At 40.2% G+C, this 22670-nt stretch overlaps 1 protein-coding gene across 3 annotated transcripts in view; it reads left to right on the top strand.

Annotated features, from left to right (window-relative positions):
* The window catches only part of cmah (cytidine monophospho-N-acetylneuraminic acid hydroxylase), a 42335-nt gene that overhangs the window by 7224 nt on the left and 12441 nt on the right, over positions 1–22670 (top strand). The window contains exons 2-10 of one of the 3 annotated variants that reach the window (XM_030720414.1): positions 9304–9514; positions 9593–9684; positions 15065–15174; positions 15364–15554; positions 18240–18320; positions 18419–18485; positions 18631–18712; positions 18791–18928; positions 21825–21960. In XM_030720414.1, coding sequence (XP_030576274.1) covers positions 9309–9514; positions 9593–9684; positions 15065–15174; positions 15364–15554; positions 18240–18320; positions 18419–18485; positions 18631–18712; positions 18791–18928; positions 21825–21960 — 1103 coding nt within the window. In that variant the 5' untranslated portion in view covers positions 9304–9308. Of the gene's footprint in view, positions 1–9303; positions 9515–9592; positions 9685–15064; positions 15175–15363; positions 15555–18239; positions 18321–18418; positions 18486–18630; positions 18929–21824; positions 21961–22670 lie in introns of all 3 variants that reach the window. The other 2 variants (XM_030720413.1, XM_030720416.1) reach the window with 2 other exon arrangements.

A 22670-nucleotide genomic window follows, 5' to 3' on the forward strand; every position in this document is an offset into this window, starting at 1 on the left:
CAAAACTGGAAAAAGGCTACAAATTCTTCATTGAACGTCATGGAGGTACGTGGTTTTGTCTTTTTCTACCTGTTAATTAATATGCTAGGATAGCATTAGTCATTTTGTTAGCTAGCTAACATTACGTGACCTTTCTGCTTTGCAAATAGAACGTCTTTAGGCTCTAATCTTGATCAGGTCCTTATAGTATAGACCACGGTTGCAACATGGTTGCAACATTTTATATATATATATATATAAATATATATATATATATATATATATATATATATATATATATATATATATATATATTTAAAGATGGTAATGCATTTCTAAGATAAACACAAGTGTAAATAGTAGGTATTGCTTTCCTTATGTGCCTTGTATATTATCTTTGCCAATGTATAATAAAATTTCACTATTAAAATTTGCAGCAGCTTAAACTAACTATTAAAAGAGTTACAAACATGTACAGGGAGGTGATTAGTGTGACTGTCATAGTTTGAAAGGTCACATGACATAATTAAATCTATGTTGAAATTGACATATCTCACTTTGCAGGTCCTCTTCCAGATCCTCACGTCATGGCCAGCAGGGAGAAACATATCCACTACCAGGGACTTGCACGTTGCTGCATGGACTTGAAGGGGATGAGAAAGTTTGGGAAAAAGCATCTTTTTTATATATACGTCCTGTTTTGATTTGCTGTAGTATGTGTTTCTAATCTGATACAGAAAAAAGATCCTGATGCTTGAAAGTCTTTCCTCTTTTTGTTTGTTAACCCTCTTTTTGCTTTCATACTACACATCTTTGTCAATCGGTCTGGCACTTCTAAGGGAGACAAACTTTCTGATTTTTGGTGTGTTGTTCACATATTTGCATATTCAAAACAAAACAAGTGGCACAAAAAAGTGATAATTTCTGACATGAGAAACGCTTTTTTCCCCCAATATCACTCCTTTGCTTATGAAGGTTTTGTCATTATCAGGCATGCAATTCAGATAATGATGATGATACTTTATTGATCCCACAATGGGGGAATTACAGTTAACAGAAGACCCATCCAAGAAGACAAACAGAACAAACATGGGGAGATAGGTGAACTGTGGCCATGCTGCCCCCCTTCTGGAGGCGCTGCCATTAAAAAGACAGAAACAATAGTGAAAAGATATAGGGATGAGTAAGGAAAAAAATCATCTCATACTTTGTATACATTCACACATACACAGTATAAGGTTCCAAAAACCTCTGCGATAGAGCAGAAACATATAGCATGGGAGCACTAGGGTGGGGAGGGATGGACAGGGGAGCCAGCAGAGGCGAGTGGGGGGGGGGGGGGGGGGGGGGGGTGTAGAGTTCATCAGCAGCTAGGTTAGGGAGATCAGTCCAACACAGGTCAGAAGAAGACAGGACGGCGGGGGCGTAGAGCATCTGTTTACAAACATACCGGAGACAATTTGATAAGCCGCAGTCCAAGGCCGCCAGGGAGCCAAATTCCTGATTCTATGACTTGTTTTGGTACAGACTGTACTGATTAAATTGTTGACAGCCTTCAATCTTACTGGCACCTCTCTGTGGTGAAAAATCCAATTCATCCGAATCTTCTTGGTTCGTTCAGAAACAGATACATACATCTCCAAGATCTTACCCCTCAGAATCAGCTCCAGATATACAGTCTGAGTTTGAGTCTGTACCCTTCCCGCGTTCCCGTCATAAGCAGCCTTACCAAGGCCAGACAGCTGCCTAGACTTCCTGAATTGCAACGACAAACCAGGTATCTCCCGGTCCAATTCGGAGAAGCCCCAGTGTCAATAAGCCGAATGTGTGTGTATTCCATTGACAATACGAACAGGCACGTAATCTTCCACACCACACAGGAATCCATAACGTAGCCAGCCGGAATGTCAATTGATAAGAGGGAATAGGGTTCTCCTCCCCCCAATCTCCTCATGGTGAATCTCCTCATTTGATTAAAACAATGGCGTTGAGAGACCAGCTGACCAGATCCATAATTATAAATTCAAATTCGGAAGTTGTGTGAAGAGAGGCTCTAAGGCAGCAAGCAGCAAAGCAGGGGAAAAAGGAAGGGCTGGGGAGAGAAGAAAAGTGCAACCGCTGAGAGCTGAAGAGACAGATAAGATTGAATACATGTTCAATATGAAAAGCTACTTTAAAATAACAACTCTCAATACAGATTCTAGTGAATAGAATCTGTATTTGTGCTCAATCTGTTATAAATTCAATAAATTTCACTTTCAGAAATAATTGTGGATATCTAAAAAAATATATATGAATACAAACGAGATTAGCTGTAGCTCAGGAGGTAGTGCAGGTCACCTACTGATCGGAAGGTCAGCGGTTCGAATCCTGGCTGCTCCGGGGCAAGATACTGAACCCCAAGTTGCTCTCCGACGCAAGCATTGGAGCATGAATGTGTGTGAACTTTAGACAATAACTCGTGGAAGTGCTTGTGTGAATTGGTAAATGTAAAAGTGTTGTATGAGTGCTCAGACAGAGTAGAAAAGTGCAATATAGGAACTAGTCCATTTACCAGATAGTTTCGCTTTACATGTACATGCAAAAATCAAGTTAATTCTACTTAAGAAAAATCATTAAATACATTTAACAAAATTAAGTAATTTATACAAACGTTTATTTGTTTGATCTACATAATGAAATGAAGTTGCTTTTACTTGCTAATTTAATTTACTACATTGAAAAATTTGAGTGATTTATACCAAGTTTAGTTTTGTTTGATCTACTTGACAAAATTAAGTTCACTTTACTTGGATTTTATATTTCATGTAAAAAAAATAAGTAAGTACTTTAAACACAGAACAGTCCTGCTTGATCAACATAAATAAATTATGCAAATAGTTGCCTTAATTTTATTATGTAGATAGGGCAGGATATTTTTATCAGTGTACTGTGGGTACCAAGTGTTTGTCTTGGAATGCTGTGTTCTTTTTCTGCCATGCATACCACCCCTTGTTATGTTCAAATAACTCAGTTTTAGTTTCATCAGTCCACAGCAAAATGAAGCTGGCTTGTCCAAATGTGCTTTAGCATACCTCAGCCTCTCCTTGTGCAAAGTGCGCTGAATAGTTTGAAGATGCACAGTGACACCATCTGCAGCAAGATGATGTTGTAGGTCTTTGGAGCTGCTCTGTGGGTTGACTATGACTGTTCTGACCATCCTTCGCCTCTGCCTATCTGAGATTTTTCTTGGCCTGCCACTTCGGGCCTTAACTAGAACTGTGCCTGTGGTCTTCCATTCCCTCACTATGTTCCTCACAGTGGAAACTGACAGCTGAAATCTCTGAGAGAGCTTTTTGGATCCTTCCCCTAAACCAGGATATTAAACAATCTTTGTTTTCAGCTCATTTGAGAGTTGGCTCTCATGTTGCCACTCTTCAGACAAGATGCAAAGAGGAGAAACACTTGCGATTGGCCACCTTAACCCTAGTTGGATTCACCTGTGTATGAAGGTCAAGGGCCAATGAGCTTACAAAACAGATTTTGTGTTCCAATAATTAGTGCTAAAGGCATACAAATCAATAAAACGACAAGGGTGCCCAAACTTATGCACCTGCCTAATTTTGTTTAAATAATTATTGCACACTTTCTGTAAATCCTGTAAACTTCATTTCACTTCTCAAACATCACTGTGTTTGTCTGCTATATGATATATTTAACTGAAACTGCTGATCCGAACAACCAATGATTTATAAAGGAACATCATGAAAATTATCAGGGGTGCCCAAACTTTTTCATACCACTGTACTAGGAAGTGACTCAAGATTGTGACCGTTCCGGAGAAAGGGAGCAGCCGGGGGAGGTGAAATGTTCCCCATAGAGGGGAGATGAAACTAATGTGCGAGAATCTGCCGTTTTTTGGGGGGGGGGGGGGGGGGGGATGAGTCTTGTGAGTGAGAAGAATTATTTCCTTGTGTCTGAAAACATCAGGAAGAAACTATAAGAGGATAAACATTAAGCCACTAATGTGGACCTGTGATTTTTGGCCTTTTCTCTACTCACTTTTGCCATATTGGACTTACCCTGAATCGGGCTGGAGGATCTTGGATTTCTTGGATTTTTGTCTGCTCATTGCCTCTGGATCCCTGGACTCCTGCCCTTTGACTGTGGGGGCTCCGTCTGGGGTCTCCCTGCTTCCTCCTCTGGGGTGTGCGCGTGGTTGCCGTTTATTGCCCTCATTATTGAGTACATTCCATGTCAGAGGAATGTACTCACTATGTCAGAGGAATTACACATTACTGCAAGCCACACCAAGATTGTGTGGATGTGTGTACATGTATATACATGTGTGTAGATATGTAAATCCAGTGAACCCTCTTTATAACGCGCAGCACCTCTCGCGGCGACGCTGTTTCACGGATTTTTTTAGTGCAGTTTTTTTATGCTTTTTTTTTTTTTAACAGTGTATGAACGCACATCGTGTTCTGCGTCCTGATTGGCTGTCAATCAAACTCCTCCGTCCCTCGTCTCTGTCCAGCACAGAATGTGTTCGGCTTGAAAACAGGTTTTGATCTTTGGTTTCCTTCTATAGTACTGCATAATAATTGTAAAAAATAAAGCTGACTACTTGGCGGATTTCGCCTATCATGGGTTATTTTTGGAACGTAACCCTTGCAATAAACGAGGCTTCACTGTATGTCTATGTATGTTTGTATATTTATCTTTCTTCGATTGTTTTTTCTCTCCTTTTTTCTTTTTTTCTTCTCTTTATCCCTCTTTTCTTACCCCTTCCCTCCTACCTGTCAGGCCTGGCATGACAAAATTTAAAAAACAATTAAAATGCAAACGTTAACAAGAATAGCCTATAGAAAACTTATAGAGCTGTTCTTGTAAAAGCAAATATGTTTGGTACACCGTTGCATTCGGATCATCATTCTGATTGTGAAAACTGCCAGACATGAAAGGCTTTAAGGAAAAAAAAAGAAATCTGCATTTAGCCTATGATTGTTTAGGTAGCTATCTTAAGAAATGTGTGATTTGACATCTTTGATTAATTTTATTTGACTGAGCTACATGCTTGCTCCTGCTAAAATGCCTATTTGCATTTAAAGTATAAATGGTGCACATTCCCTTTTTAAAGCTGTACAACAGTAAAGGTATAAACTGGTGTATGAGTATTACATCTCCTAATAGTTCTTATAGGTTGTTATAGTCTTTAAAAGTAGTAGATCCCTAGGGCCTATTTTCCTGCCACTAAAGTATTACCTAACCATCATGCCTAGTGCACGAGATCATCAGAGGAGGGCTGCCATTAACAGATGTGAGTGTGGATTGCATTTTACTGCTAGGGTTGCTAGTTGGTTGAATCAGCACAGGATGTGGGGGCAGCATCTGCATTGAGTAGGCAGTTAGAGCTAGATGATTCTCTTCAAAGCTTGCTGAAACCTTGTTTCAGCAAATCAAACAAAAAGGGCATGGTAGTAATCCAGTGTACCAGAAATGAATACATGAATGGGTTTTTCAGAGTTATGGTGAGTCAGGTAGGATTGTATTTTGCCAATGAGAAGAAGTCAGTGTGGGGTTTAAAGCACAATTTAAATTCTACAATAACTCCAAGACTTGTATCTTGTGGTCAAACCCTGTCAGCTAATGATCCTAATTTATGAATAAGCAAATCATGTTTGATTTTAGGAACAATTAAAAGAAGTTCCATTTTGTTTTCTTTTGTTGATGAAAGTTAAACAATACTGCCATCTGGCTTTTGTAACCTTGGCCAGACCTCATAATATAGCTAAGTATTCAGACCCTTTGCTGTGACACTCATATTTAACTCACATGTGGTCCATTTCTTTTGATCCTCCTTGAGATGGTTCTACTCCTTCATTGGAGTCCAGCTTTGTTTAATTAAACTGATTGGACTTGATTAGGAAAGGCACACACCTGTCTATATAAGACCTCACAGCTCACAGTGCATGTCAGAGCAAATGTCATATTTCAGTATTTCTTTTTTAATAAATTTGCAAAAATTTGTACATTTCTGTTTTTGTTTTTTCTGTCAAGATGGGGTGCTGAGTGTACATTATTGAGAAATAAAATGAACTTTTTTGATTTTAGCAAATGGCTGCAATAAAACAAAATGTCATGATCGTGGGCCGTGGCCCAGTGTTTTTGAGTTTTTGTGAAGTTCTGTTTTTTTGTTTTATTTCTGGTTGTGTTTGTTTCTGTATTTCAGGAGTTTCAGGATTTTAGTTTGCCTTTGTTTTCTGTTTAGTTTTCCATGTTTAAAATGTTTAAATTACATCAACATTAATTTCAAGGCTGCACTTGAGAGTAAAGGGAATAAAACCTGCTCTCTCGCAGTTCCCTCTTCCTTTTTCTGGGCAGCATCTTCTTGTTTGTTGCAACCCTGAGCCAAACTGGTAACAAATCGGGACTCATATTGGGTTAGTGTCCATTGGCTTTTGTAGCTGCTTGCTTTGGACAGTAGTTTATGGTTGCCTCACTGGTAAATAAAGTAGCTTGTTGAGAAGGGATACTGGTACTTTATCTGCTTCAGAACCAAGTCCTCCTGATTCTTTTGTTAAGGCTGTTCCTGGTTTGGGAGATTTGGAGGTTCTCTAACATTTGGGAAACAAAGAACACTATTGGAATTGCAACATCAACAGATCTTAGAGTGGGAGGAACAACTTAAAGGGCAAGAACTAGCGCTGGAAAGGTTGAGGTTAAATGTCCAGCTAGGTTAAGCTGAAATAAAACAAGAGCTGGAGAAATACAGTTTAGAATGCTACCAATTAGATTTAATCAGGGAAGACAAGATTTGTGACTCTTCTCAGAGTAGATCAGAGTGACAGTTTCGATGGGGCATTTCTTACAGGATGGTGAGGAAATGGCATCCTCGTGGGGACAGTTTTGTGGGAAATGCCTTTTTTCAGGTTGTAGTTCCAGAAAAGTTTAGGAATGATATTCTGAAATCTTTTCATGCTGTGGCTGTATACTTGGGCGTGAAGAAGACTGGTAATTGAGTCATGCACTATTTTTATTTGCCTAAAATGAAAAAGGACATTTCAGTCGATATTAGAACTTACCATATTTGTCAAATTATGGACAAGCATAATCAGTCTTTCAAGCCTGCACCCTTGTGCCCTGTTGTAGAAATTGACTTCTCCGTGATTGTGTGGGGCCTTTGTCTAGGTCTAAAGCAGGTAACATCTTTAACTGTAATGTAGGTAAATACATTGCAGTTAAAGATGTAGGTAAAAACAATACATCTTTACCTGTAATGTATTTACCTACATTACCCAGCGGCTTATCCATTGTGCAACATCACCACCAAATCAGTAGTTAAAGCACTGACCCAGTTAATTTCTGTTTTTGGCACTCTCAAAGTCTTTCCGTGTGATCAAGGGACCAATTTCCACGTTTGGAGAGATTTTGGAACTCCTTATCATCTAGAGAGTAAGGGCACCCTTGGGCACCTATTCATCGGCAGTTTTATCGTGCTTCACCAGGCATGCAACATCATCTAGAATTGAAGGTTAAGTACATTTTACAAAAGAACACTGATGTTCCATGATGCTCTAGTTGGGCTTTTCTTTGGGCACTGGTGGAAAAAAAAAAACCTGACAAGAAATTTCGAATGTGCAGATTTTAGGAAAAAACCTGATTCATTCACTTTGCCTCGTATGGAGGACTGTTTGGACAAAGTGGGTGATGTTGTCATTTTCAAGATCATCTAAAGCAAATTAGAACTCTGTTCAGCTGCCTTTCATGGACTCACCTCACAGTGAACCTGGCAAAAAGCAACTCTGCAAAGACCACAGTGGCCTATCTGGCTGTTTGTTGCCAGCATGAGCCAAACTGGTACCACATGCTTTTCAGAAAAAGAGTGATTGAGATTATATACTTAATAGTGGAATTATTATCAAAATAATCCCCACTAAAATGATAATAAGTGGGTGCTAATGGTGTAATGACATGAAGAAATTATTAGTTTTAAAAAAAGTTATATACATTTCTGTTTTCATTCCTTAAATATACAGAAGCAAGTGACTTTGATATGTTTTTCCCAGTTTTGATCCATTTTTGCAACCAAAATGGGATCATTTGATCCTTGCTTTTTCAGCAACAATTCTAATGACTGTACTCAGCTTGAACATCTATTATGTAGAACACAAACAGAGAAAGACAAATGATTGCATTGTGGATGGGTGACTTTGCCTCCAAACCTAAAAATTATAGTAACAGTTATTGTTTTTGCCACTTCTGCACTCACAGTTAGAAACATCAGCTAGTTGCTAGGAACACAATTTGTATTGATTGTAGTATTGAGTGTTATAACTAGTACAAACAGGGGTTTGACAGGTGTGGGAACCCTGAGATCAGTTGTAGTGCTGCAACATGGGGCAAAGTGTCACCTAACACTGACACTGAAAACCACAGTCTGCACCTGTCTAACATACTGCATTACTGTGAACTTCACTACAATACTGCAAGCTAACCAATGTAACCTGCACTAAAGTGGCATGCAATCTATGCATAACATAGTAGCATACTTCAGTTTGTTTCACAGTATGTTTCATAATGTGAAAAACATAAAAACAATGTCATCAACACAGATACAAAATCCAATATCATTAAAATAAAACTCTAAAATGAATGACAGCATTGCATGCATCCCATTTCATAACTTTACAAATAATGTATCTTCTTCCTCTGATCTCATCTCTCTGCTTGATATTTGTTGATCTTTTAAAAACATTGCATTTGAAATGACTGGCCTTGTTACTCCCTTGATGCTCGCGCCTCTTCTGTAGAGCTTGCTAGTTACTTAAGTACAGCAACCAGAACTTCTGGATGCCTGCAGCAAAAACACCATTCTGGATTGTTCCACTTTCACCCCTGTGTATGTGTCTTTCATCGCTTAGCGTGTGATGAGCACTGATGATGGATAAGCCAATTGGATTGTCTTGTTTTATGTGTTCATGACCCCCCACCCCCCCACCCCCCAATCCCCCCATTTTGGTTCAGATCAGTTTGATGTATAAGGCACACAGTTACACAATAATTCCACTCTAAAGCTCACATCCTTTTTTGCACACCACTCAGACAGCCAGATATTTAAGGAGAACTAAACATGTCACTCTGGTCGGATTATGGAGGGGCCCAGAGCAAACTACAGAGTGTGACATTGTTTCTCTATAACAATATAAGTTTTAAGTCACTATTTGTTTAATAGCTAAACAAATACTTTAGTCATCAAAATTTTGATTTTTTATAAATACATCCTTTAAAAATGCCAACCTTAAAAAAATTGTGTTAAAATTGTTTTTGCTTTTTAATATTTAGGTACAATGGCCTCTCAAAAAGCAAAAGTGTTATTGTCACTGACTGCTGAAGCAGTTGGTGCACTCAAAGAAGGAGTCAACTTCAAGAAAGGCCCTGAGGATGGCAAATGTTTCATCATATTCAAGAGCAATGGCAACTTTAAAGCATGCAAGAACCAGTGCAAGCATCAAGGGGGGAAGTTCATCAAAGACATTGAAGACCTGGACGGAATGTGAGAGCAGGAACAGACACCAGAGATTATCCATTTTCAGTGTTAGATTACAGGTGACATGCTCCTCTGTTCTCACAGGACTGTTAAATGCACCAAACACAACTGGAAGTTAAACGTGTCAACAATGAAATATGTGAACCCACCTGACAGCTTCTTACAGGATGAGCTTGGTAAGTTCTTTCTCTACACTACCGTGTATACTGGTTTATAGAGAATGACAGTAACAACTAAAAGGGGCACTTCCTGCAGTCTGGATATTGAGTCTGTGTAGATAACTTGCGATTGTAGCTTGGCCCACATTAGACACTAACAGTCAATTAGCTCCCCTACTTAAAGGATAGAGACAGGATATAGATGTAAGCAATGATAGTCATACTACACAAAACAGAATAAGCACCAACTTGTGGCCACAGAATAAATTAAACCGCTCTCAGGACACTTTGTGCATGACTGGGATAATAAAACTGTTTAATACAAATAACCTTTCTCTAAGGTTTTTTTTTTTTATTTTAAACACAGTTGTGCAGTGAATATTCCTACAGAATTCACAATTCTGGACACAGCACCCACCACTGTGTTCAGCTGTCTCTTCTCTGCAGACATATTCCCAAACTAGACAGTTTTGTCAAAAGTAAGGATGCTCTCAGCAGCTGCTTGATAAAACTGTAGCAAGCCTCTGCTGGACAAGCTGCACTTTTTTAGCTGTTTCACCACTCCACTGTACATCAATTCATCATTTCGTGTGATTAAACCCACTACTGTTTGCCAGACAGAACACACCCCAGAAGGCCCCTGTGCTGATAGCGTTTGGCAAAATGGTATTAGAAGCTGAACTGAAGTTGACAAAAAGGCCTCTTGCCTAATTCCCAGGACTCTCTAGATGTTGCAGAATAGAGTGCAGACACAATGACACAGCATCACCAACAGATCTGTGTGCCCCATGCAAACTAGTTCTAGGGTGACACTGGAGAGGTGTCTACATGCCAAGCTTTCAAATAGTTTAATGATAGCAGATGTTAATGCTTCAGGTCTATATTCGTTCAGACAGCTGTGTGGAATAGTGGAATAGTTCATATGCAAATTATTTGCATATTATTTGAGGCAAGCAGATGTTATCTGATCAGGACCATCTGGTTTTGGCTGTTTTACCTGTGCAGTAAATTCCTTATCTGATGCTCTCTGACTGAAAATGGGGAAGAATTAGGCTCAGTCACTGAAAGGTTGTAAGCTGTTTTTGTTTTCAAATTTTCAATAAAATTTGTTCAACTTATCAGGCAGACTAGGATCAGTGCCCAAAGAGGCATGTTTGCCTTATAATTAGTGATTAAATGGAAAGTCTGCCATATCTCTCTGCTGATCCCAGAGTTGAGCTAGTTTTCTATCTTCTCTTTATAATCTTGTTTGGTGTTCTTTAATGTCATTCAGAATTTATATTTAGCAGCCCTATAGAGATCCTTATCTCCAGATTTAAAAGCTGTATCTCTTCTCCCTCCACAGTGTTTTAATGTTTTGGGCTAACCATGGCTTGTTGTTACTGTAAACCAGTGGTTCCCAAAATCAAGACTGCTGCAGCCACCTTAAAAGACAAAAAATCTCATGGGGCCTGTCAGAAAACTTCTTCAATTAATGTCATGGCCCCTCCTCTGACCTGCAGGGACGGTCCCTTCTGCAGGCAGAGGTGGGCCTTGAGTAACTGGAGCTACCTGGGCTCAGTAATTTAAGCAGGGCTCTACTACCCATTCTCCCCTTTCTGCTCCTCCAGGTAAACTTGGTTTGTCTGTTGTTCTAGTCAGTCATACATTGCACACACTGAACATACTGATCTACTCCCATCTCATATTTGTTATCTTTGTTTGGGTTTTGAGTATATTTTACAATATATCTAGTTTGATTGGCCTATACCTTTGCCTCCCCTCATTTTTTGTTATGGGTTGTGAGTCAGCCTGTGACAATTATCAAATAATCAAACTGGCTTGACCAGACTGCGAGAATGAGGAGCAGTCACCCTGAGTCACCTCAGGCATCAATGAATGCACACCGGGCAGTCCTAGCAACTCATGCTTTATACAAACAGAATGCATTCAATGAAACTGGCAAGCCTAAAGAACCAGGGAACGACAGACAACAGGCTCTGTGACTTCCCACTGGACTGGAATGTGATGTTTATGGCTCTGACATTCCCATGTTTGGAAAAGGCATGGAGACGGGAACAATTTAAAGGCTGTTTACAGCTCACTAATCTCTGACTCAACAGGTTCAATAGATCACACTCCTGCTTACCCTGAGATTAGGATAAAATATCTTCTGAGAAGTCATACAAAGGTTTCCTTGGATTCGAAAAAAATAAACAAGGGCTGTTGGCTATAAATTGCGAATACTACCCAGTCATATGTAAAGTGCTAGTATGTGCCAATATGTGACCCACTTGTCACTAGGACACAAACTTCAATATAAGAGTAGTAAATTTAGGTCAGAGTAATGAGCAATATCACAAGTGAATAAATCACCACATGTGAATAAATCACTATTAACAAATATGGAAAGTCCCTTTTTACACAAGTGAAGAATAATTACTGCTAATGATGGGGGAAAAGGGTGTAAACAGCATATGACACTGATAAGGACACCTGAGGAGAGAGAGAAAAAGTACAAGCAGTGTAAGGGGTCAAAGGTACAACCAGTATAAGGGGAGAAAGTTCAAAGAGAGGAGAGATAGTACAGAGAATTTGAGGGGAGAGAGAATTCGGAAGGGGACGGAAAGTATAGACAGTATAAGGTGAGAGAGAGTATAAGGGGAGAAAGTTCAAAGAGGGGAAAGAAAGTATAGAGAGTATAGGGGGCTGTTAAGGGCAGAATGATACAAGCAGTGAATGGAATATATGTATAGTGGTAAGTACCCACTACTACCTTAGGGGAAAAGTATATATGCTGGATAAAAGTAGCAATAAATTTCCAACAGTGTTGAGGTCAGAATTGCCCAGGGGTGCTCTCAATACAGTGTGAAAGCCCTGCCAGAAAACAAGTAAAAACTTGTTTTCTGGCAGGGCTTTCCTCAAACTGACATCATTAAAATCCCCCAATTTCAGCACAAGAAAGGGATGTGAACAGGAGTGAAAATAAAAGCTGTGACATAAAACGACCTGTATGTGATGGTAAGAATCTCAAGCTCCAGAGAAGATGACTTTTGACATGATCTTATTGTTGGTACACCACCTTTGGTTTACATGAGAGCACATGCTGCCTCCAGGCTTCAACAGCGACTCCTCCATGTGATCCATTACCATAACTAGTTCATCCACTTTGTTTGCCAAAGAAAAGCATCATACAGAGTATCATACAGAGTAGCAGTGTGCAGTGACACCATTGCCTCTGTCGTACTAGGAAATCGGCTCTTCTCCCTCTCCTCCTGGGCCTCGTGTGCTGCATGCTGGCGGACACTGCACCTCTGTCCTGCTAGTCAGCAGCAAAGTCCTTACACAAAGTTTCACTAGTGAATGCACGTGAATCCTCCTATGTAAGCTCGACAGTGAAAGCAGCTTCCTCACCATCTTCTGGACTCCATGGGGCAACAAATGCACTCCCTTTCCACTGTCCCCTGAAGTCTATCAGAGGAAACAGCATGAGTTACTGGCTGGCCTGGATGGGGTGGATCCGATTGCAGACAACATCTGGGTTGTTGGCTGTGGCGACTCACATGATGAGTCAGGGAGTGCTGCAAGGAAGTCTGTCTCAGGTTTAGCCTAAAGAAGGTACAGTTTAAAATCAAAGAAGTATGCTTGCATGATCACATGGACCACATTGTCACATACTTTTCCAAATTCTTGCCAACTCTTTCTGAGGTGTGTGAACCATTGCATGAGCTCCTGGACAAGGAAGTATCATTGCACTGGCTTCCACAACATGATGTCGTGGTGGCAGTGTCAGCAGCTCCAGTCTTGAACTATTATGATGTCAACAAGCCAGTCACAATGCAAAGTGATGCAAGCCAAAATCTTTTATGATGCTGCCTCCTGCAAGATGGACAACCAGCGGCATTCCCTTCAAGGGCGTTCACTTCTGCAGAGCACAACTACACTCAAATTGAAAAGGAATGCCTGAACGTAGTTTTTGACTGTCAACACTTTCATTACTGCCTCTATGGGAGACGTGATGTGACTGCAAAAACCGACCACAAACTGCTTGTTGCCATCTTTAGCAGTAGGATTGGCCAGACAAGAGAGGAGAAAGATATCACCATCAGAGAATATTGGGCTTTCAGGGATGCCTGAGGACAGGGTGGGGCCCAAATACACGACCACCAATTGCATGTTCAGTGAAAGCAACACACCCACTTAGCAGGACCCATGGGAACCCATCAGCATACAAGTGAGCCCCTCTACAACTCATTAACCTGCTGCGGATCATGCGAGACTGAGTCCTGTGGAGACTTCTGTGCAGGAGCACACACAAGGAGTGGCAGGCTCACCAAACCCCCACAGAGACTCAGCCTGTGAAATCACACATACACACACTCAAAAAAAAAGATAGCTTGTCACATCTGCCATGTTAATATTATGAGTAGTTCTGATGTTGATATAAAGGCTAGTTACAAGTCATATTCGGCTCCCTAGCTGGCCTTGGGCTGGCAATCATATCTCTCCAGGCCTATGTGTGACGGTCGCTCTCCCCCTCAGCCCTCTCTGTGATTTATGAAGCTGGATCTGGTGTACCACGGCCGCTGATGAATTTCCATCACTATCAGCGAACTGTTTTGGCTAGGAGCTGGCATCTTGCTCCACAATGCCCCCACCCTCTCGTCTCCGTCTGCATCCCCTCCTGACCTGACCTTACCCACCATATTGCTATCCTGGCTTTAAATGTGCAAATATGCTTTTGCTGAGGTGTTTTTTGGAACCTTGTAAGGTGTTTATAATGAATACAGTAGGAGATGATTTTTTTGAACCTACCTATCCCAGTGTATCTCTTTCTGTTCTTCTGCTAAAGGTAGCGCTGCGAGTCAGCTGCATGACCTCAGGACACCTGTCCCCCCTGTTTGTTTTTGTATTTCTTGGATGGGTGTTCTGGAACGCAAATTTCATTATATGTTTTCATTATATGTTTACATATATATGACAATAAAGTCTTGATTCTTGATTCTTGATTGATTCTTGATATTGGAATTGAGGAACGTTAACAGTATCAGATCAGCGTGCAGCAGGAAGTAGGAAAGAGATTTCCATTTACCTGTTATGTTTGAAAGTTGAATCTCAGTACGAGTAAGGGATTAAAGAAACTGTTGAAAAGGGGAGATGTTATGGAGGTAAACTGTGTAATGGTGAAGCTCACCTTCTGGCTCTGTGTGCCCAGCCTTTATTCACAAACAGAGGTCTTCTCACTAGCAGAGGTGGAGGAACTCCTCTGGAAGTCCTTTGGTAGCTTTGCAGGAGGCCTGTAGTGGAGGCAAAGACTGACATGCTCATGCAAACTCTGAAAGACCATATTGAAAGTACTGAGAAGAATGTAAATTCCCTGTAAATCCAGCTACACCTGAGTTTCTTGTCACACTAACAGAGGTAGAAATGTTTGATGATGGGGGGCTTCAGCTGGTGGAACTGTGTCCTGTTGATCCCTGGCTGGCTGATCCTAGAGAGCCTCAGGAGCTACAGGAAGGAGAAGTAAAAGTATGTATTTTGCTATTACATTTCAAACAACAAATCTTTTTCAGACAATTATTAAGACACTGTGAGGTACTGCGTATTGTGTTACCCTTATTAAACTGTTAAAGTTGCACAAAATTATGTATGAAAAATGAGGGAAGAGTACATCAGCTGTCTCTAAAAATTTCAAATTTTCTTTGACCTTCCTCTCAGGTGACATACTTCACCCATGCCTGCATGGAGCTGCAGCTCGGAGAGAGGCGGTTCATGTTTGACCCCTGGTTGAAGGGCCCTGCGTTTGCTAGGGGCTGGTGGCTTCTCCATGAGCCCCCAGCAGATGCCCTGGACAGACTGTGTGCTGCAGATCTCATCTACATCAGCCATATGCACTCAGATCATCTCAGGTCAATGTTGTTAAATATGTAAAAAAATGTATATCATATATTACTGCTCATTTTTTAAGCACCTAAAGGGCTCAGAGTTGTTCAGCTGTTCTGTTCATCTGCACCACACAGCTAGTTCATTGAATTATTATGGCTTAGATACATTGCAATATCTGACTCATGATCAGCTGCAATCAAAACCAAAAAAGAAGGGCCCATTTTACATTGAGTCACGGTGAACTGAAAAGTATTCCCTCCTTAAATTCTATAAGGATCTATAAGGACATAATTAAATTAATGTGGTCCTCAGTAAAACTGTAAAACCTCACATGAAAAACAACATTAGTTATTACAGCATGACATTATTTATTTAATAAAAAATCCTTAACAGGCAGCACGGTGGCACAGGTTAGCACGGCTCCTTCACAGTTAGAATAACATCTGGAAGGCCTGGGTTCGATTCCACCTTGGCCCGGGCCTCCCTCTCTCTGTGTGGAGTTTGCATGTTCTCCCTGTGCCTCCGGGTACTCCGGTTTCCTCCCACATTCCAAAGACATGCACTTACTGGGGTTAGGTTAATTGGCTACTCTAAATTGCCCATACAGTAGGTGTGGATTAGGGTTTAATCCCGGGATCCGGGATTCCCGGGAAATGCGATCAGAACCATTTCCCGTTTCCCGGGAAACGTTAGACGGGAAACCGGGAAAAAAGTCGCGCGCGTTGATTTGACTTTCAGAAAGAAACGAAAGCTTCAGAATGTTAAATTTATGGAAATATTGAGAGAAGGGTTCGTTTAATGCGAAAAGCATTACTCTTCATTTCAGGCACGTTCAGCCTCTGTTTAAGGCTTCAGCCTTCATCTCAAGCGTTTTAATAGAGGTATTACACAGTTGTGCTTTTTTCCTCTTTAATTTGTTGAAATCGTAGGCAATGTGTTTACCCTAAGGTATTTTGTATTATATAATTTTATATTATATATTGTTATATTGCATTATATAGCCTATAAAATATGCCTGCCCTGAACAATAAAGAACTTCGAGTGTTTCTTTTCCTCGTTTGCAGCCGCTTACTAACAATCATGAATTAGGATACGGGCCTAATGTGTGAAGAAATTATCATGAAATAGATTGCTTTAACATATTTCGCTTTTAAAATGGAGTTGAGTAAAATGTATATTTTTTAGGCTATAAGGATCGGCCAGTCTACAATATCACAATAGGTTAAGGCCGACACAGGCTACAGAAGGCCTAATTAAAATAAAAAAATAAATAAACTTTTTTCCCGGGATTCCCGGGAAATGGCTCGTCATTTCCCGGGATTTGATTCATGTCATTTTCGGGAAAAATATTAAACCCTAGTGTGGATGTGAATGTGAAAGGTTGTTTGTCTCTCTGTGTTGGCCCTGCAACAGGCTGGCAACCTGTTCAGGGTGTACCCTGCCTCTCGCCCTATGATTTTGTTACGAATTGTTATGAATTGTTACAGCTATTGAAGAACAAGCTCACACACTTCAATATACTTGTATTAACATAACTTGAAACACTGCAAAGTCATTGGAAATCCCTTTCTGCACAGTCTCTTGTTTCTCCACTCATGTCTAGAATGAGTTCTTTGTTCTTGGAAATGTTCAGAGCCAGGGCATTCATTTTTAACTACTCTATCAACCATGTTTATCTGATGTTTCATCCCTTCTCCTCCCCAAGATCAGCCAAATATCCATCTGTCTTCTGCATACCTCATGACAGTATTTTAAAAGTGTCTGTTACACTGTGTGAAGGATTGTAGGTATGTAGCTTGACGGTCATATCACTGACAGCACGTAGAATGCTGAATCGTTCAGAAACTTGCCTGAACAGGAAACAGTGAAGTTTACAACAAGGAGGACTGAAAACAGCAGCATGACAAGCACACACAATGGCAGCTGTAGTCAGTTTTCAGGTTTCACTCTACTGAGTACTGAGTATCAGAAGTATTGCTCTAAATGCTATGACTTCAGTCTCTGCGCATCACAGTGGATCAAAATCTGATGGTATATCAGTTCTGTTCTTGGGTTATTTGGCACATACTTTTTTCATTGCTGTTTTTTGATCCTTCACTTGATCAGTTTTCCCTTTATGTTAAGAAAACACTACACAACAAATGATGCCATGTTTTTAGCTAATAGCTCTTGGGGAGTGACCTAGTTGGTGCAAAAAAATATTTTATGTCTGTCAAACTTATTTTTTGGGGGGCCTTTTTCAGAGATTCAACTTAAGAAATTGGAACAAATTATTTATTTATTCATTCATTTAATTATTTTTGCAACAGGCTACAAGTAAAGTGAAGATACAATTTAAAAGTGGTTCTTTGCTAACTTGTTACACTTGTTATAATTCTTTCTTTTAAAAGATTACAAGGGAGCCTGGCTCCTTTGATATGAATATAAACTCAGTATGTTACGCAGTACTGTAACTGTACCTGTGCTTTATAAACTCAACATTTCTGACCGCATTTTTGGAGACAGAAATGAAAAGAAACAAACGTTTTGTTTTTTCCATCCATCCATCCATCTTTTTTAAAATTCAATTTATTCTATTTTTTTTACTGGTTAGAAACTGCAGATACAGAATCTACAAATATTTTTTTTTTTCAGTCTTGTATACTGTGGATATTTACAAAGTTTTCAAAAGAATCTTGGGGGATTGACTTGTTCTGTCACCTTTCTAGTTACCCCACACTGAAAGTCTTGGCAGAAAGGAGGCCTGATGTCCCGATCTATGTTGGGGACACATCCAGACCAGTGTTTTGGTTAGTAATGAAGTGGAGCTCAATTTTCCCCATATCCTCTAATTAATTAGAGCAGAATCTAGTCTGGTATTAACATAGGCCTATCTCTGCTGTGACAGGTATTTGGAGCAAAGCCAAGTTAAACTGACCAATATCAAAGTTGTCCCCTTTGGCATCTGGCAAAATGTAAGTCACCGCCTCTAATATTTGGTCGAGCAATTACAAAAACATATTTATAAAAGGTTTCATTGGACAATAACAATGTTAATTAAAATGCTTTTTGAAATGTGAATATCATAATGAAATAAAAATGGATCTTTGTCTCATCCAGGTTGATGATCACCTGAGATTTATGATCCTGATGGATGGTGTACATCCTGAAATGGACACCTGCATCATTGTTGACTACAAAGGTGTTATTTTTAATAAAACAACTATTTCTGGTGTAAAAATAAGTCTGGTCAGAATATTAAATTCTGTTTTGATTGCAGGTCACATGATCCTCAACACTGTGGACTGTACCAGACCAAATGGGGGCAGGCTACCACAAAATGTGGACTTGATGATGACTGACTTTGCTGGAGGTGCTTCTGGATTCCCCATGACCTTCTATGGAGGGAAATACACTGGTGAGACTGAGTTCCCTTATTAGGTTTTCCCCATCACTCCCCACACCAGTATTTAAGCTAGAATCTTTTGACAGTTAACCCAAAAACTGTTTTATAGCTCACACTGGTGGGTATGATAACTGTCTGGAGGGATGAACTGAATGAAACAATGTCAGCAAAATCAAGAGGTATAAAGGTAATAGCTGCACCATGACCTTACATATAGTAATATTTCCATAATCCAGTGCAAATGCATATAATTGTTTCTTTTTTCATTGGAAAAACAGGCTATGTTTAGTTTTTGATCATGTTAAACACTAGATTTATCTGCAGTCCTGCTAAATTTTACTGCTGTATCAATTACATCTGTTATTATAAACGTGTATAAGGCTGGAAACATCAAAAGCATGTGCTACTGTAATTTTTTTTACTATATTGTCATGAGCTTCTTTCAGCTTCTTAAGCCCAGATCAGCCCAGATCTTGGCAACCAACATTTGCTTGAGAAAAAACATATATTCCCTTGTGGTTGCCACCAGTTGCAAGGTAAAATTGGTAGCAAAGAAACGTATTGTATTGACTGAGCCATTACATCGCCATATTGGAGCAACACCACATAAGCGGCTTTATACTAATGTGTTGTTGCTCCAAGATGTCAAAATATCAAGCAGGCCAAATAGTGTCAAGCAGATCTGCTGCTTGAATGACACAGAGAGAGGACTTTAGTTTTGGGCAATTTAGTTTTGTGACAGTGGAGCTGTTGCTGTAAAAATATAAGTTTTACAGTGGGTACGGAAAGTATTCAGACCCCTTTGAATTTTTCACTCTTTGTTTGATTGCAGCCATTTGCTAAAATCAAAAAAGTTCATTTTATTTCTCATTAATGTACACTCAGAACCCTATCTTGACAGAAAAAAACAGAAATGTAGAAATTTGTGCAAATTTATTAAAAAAGAAAAACTGAAATATCACGTGGTCATAAGTATTCAGACCCTTTGCTGTGACACTCATATTTAACTCACGTGCTGTCCATTTCTTCTGATCCTCCTTGAGATGGTTCTACTCCTTCATTGGAGTCCAGCTTTGTTTAATCAAACTGATTGGACTTGATTAGGAAAGGCACACACCTGTCTATATAAGACCTCACAGCTCACAGTGCATGTCAGTGCTAATGAGAATCATGAGGTTGAAGGAGCTGCCCAAGGAACTCAGAGGTCCTGGAAAAAATTTAATAACCAAGGCACAGATCTGGCCAAGGTTACAGAAGAATTTCTACAGCACTCAAGGTTCCTAAGAGCACAGTGGCCTCCATAATCCTTAAATGGAAGAAGTTTGGCACGACCAGAACTCCTCCTAGACCTGGCCGTCCCAGCCAAACTGAGCAATCGTGGGAGAAGAGCCTTGTGAGAGAGGTAAAGAAGAACCCAAAGATCACTGTGGTTGAGCTCCAGAAATACAGTAGGGAGATGGGAGAAAGTTCCACAAAGTCAACTATCACTGCAGCCCTCCACCAGTTGGGGCTTTATGGCAGAGTGGCCCGACGGAAGCCTCTCCTCAGTGCAAGACATATGAAAGCCCGCATAGAGTTTGCCAAAAAACACACAAAGGACTCCCAGACTATGAGAAATAAGATTCTCTGGTCTGATGAAACGAAGATTGAACTGTGGAGAACACCAGGCACTGCTCATCAGCTGCCCAATACAACCCCAACAGTGAAACATGGTGGTGGCAGCATCATGCTATGTGGGTGTTTTTCAGCTGCAGGGACAGGACGACTGCTTGCAATTGAAGGAAAGATGAATGCGGCCAAGTACAAAGATATCCTGGAAGAAAACCTCTTCCAGAGTGGTCAGGACCTCAGACTGGGTCAAAGGTTCACCTTCCAAGAAGACAATGACCCTAAGGACACAGCTAAAATAACAAAGGATTGGCTTCGAAACAACTCTGTGACCATTCTTGACTGGCCTAGCCAGAGCCCTGACCTAAACCCAATTGAGCATCTCTGGAGAGACCTGAAAATAGCTGTCCACCAACATTTGCACACTAGAAAAGCTCCTGGAAAAAATTTAATAACCAAGCCTTGAGAAAGTGATGTTTCGGGCACAACTGCCCATCTTCAGACTTAACAATCACAGGTTGCAAAGTCTGAAGAAGGGCAGTTGTCCACGAAATGTCACTTTCTCAAGGCTTGGTTATTAAATTTTTTCCAAGAGCTTTTCTGGTGTGCGGAGTTTCTTTTTGCTCAGTTTTCACTTTTGTTCCTGCACCCTTTGAACTTTTTTGGATGTGCATGTTCCTCTTCAGTGCTCTGTCCACCAACGTTCACCATCCAACCTGACGGAACTGGAGAGGATCTGCAAGGAATAATGGCAGAAGATCCCCAAGTGTGGAAGACCAGGTGTAGAAAACTTGTTGCATCATTCCCAAGAAGACTCATGGCTGTACTAGCTCAAAAGGGTGCTTCTACTCAATACTGAGCAAAGGGTCTAAATACTTATGACCATGTGATATTTCAGTTTTTCTTTTTTAATAAATTTGCAAAAATTTCTACATTTCTGTTTTTTTTCTGTCAAGACAGGGTGCTGAGTGTACATTAATGAGAAATAAAATGAACTTTTTTGATTTTAACAAATGGTTGCAATGAAACAAAGTGAAAAATTCAAAGGGGTCTGAATACTTTCCGTACCCACCCAATTTTTACGGCAAAAGCTCCACTGTCACAAAACTAAATTGTACAGACTGAGCAGCAATGGGCCTAATAATGATCCTTGTGGAACATGTTGCTTGGGCTTGATTTGAAACCAGCAACCATTTAGCTCCTTTAGTGATATAAGAACCCCCTTGTTTAAATGATATGTCAAAGTGTAATTTACTTGCACTGAACTGCTGAGGTGAAGCAAATGTTTATTTCTTTCCAGATTCCTGGAAAGCAGAGTTTATCAAGAATGAAAGGAAGAAGCTGCTGAATTACAAAGCTACACTGGTGAAATCGCTGCAGCCAAGGATCTACTGCCCATTTGCCGGCTACTTTGTGGAGGCTCATCCATCAGACAGGTAGAGTTTATGAAGACATCAGATCCATCCATCCATGTTCAGGGTCGCGGGGGGCTGGAGCCTATCCCAGCTGTCACAGGGCGAGAGGCAGGGTACACCTTGAACAGGTCGCCAGCCTGTTGCAGGGCCAACACAGAGAGACAAACAACCTTTCACACTCACACTCATTCACACTAGGGATCCGGGATTCCCGGGAAATGCGATCAGAACCATTTCCCGTTTCCCGGGAAACGTTAGACGGGAAACCGGGAAAAAAGTCGCGCGAGTCGATTTGACTTTCAGAAAGAAAAGAAAGCTTCAGAATGTTAAATTTAAGGAAATATTGAGAGAAGGGTTCGTTTAATGCGAAAAGCATTATTCTTCATTTCAGGCAGGTTCAGCCTCCGTTTAAGGCTTCAGCCTTCATCTCAAGCGTTTTAATAGAGGTATTACACAGTTGTGCTTTTTTCCTCTTTAATTTGTTGAAATCGTAGGCAATGTGTTTACCCTAAGGTATTTTGTATTATATAATTTTATATTATTATATATTGTTATATTGCATTATATAGCCTATAAAATATGCCTGCCCTGAACAATAAAGAAATATCTGTTTAACTTCGAGTGTTTCTTTTCCTCGTTTGCAGCCGCTTACTAACAATCATGAATTAGGATACGGGCCTAATGTGTGAAGAAATTATCATGAAATAGATTGCTTTAACATATTTCGCTTT

This window comes from Archocentrus centrarchus, chromosome 23 (genome assembly GCF_007364275.1).
Source record: "Archocentrus centrarchus isolate MPI-CPG fArcCen1 chromosome 23, fArcCen1, whole genome shotgun sequence".
In the NCBI taxonomy this organism is placed as follows: Eukaryota; Metazoa; Chordata; class Actinopteri; order Cichliformes; family Cichlidae; genus Archocentrus; species Archocentrus centrarchus.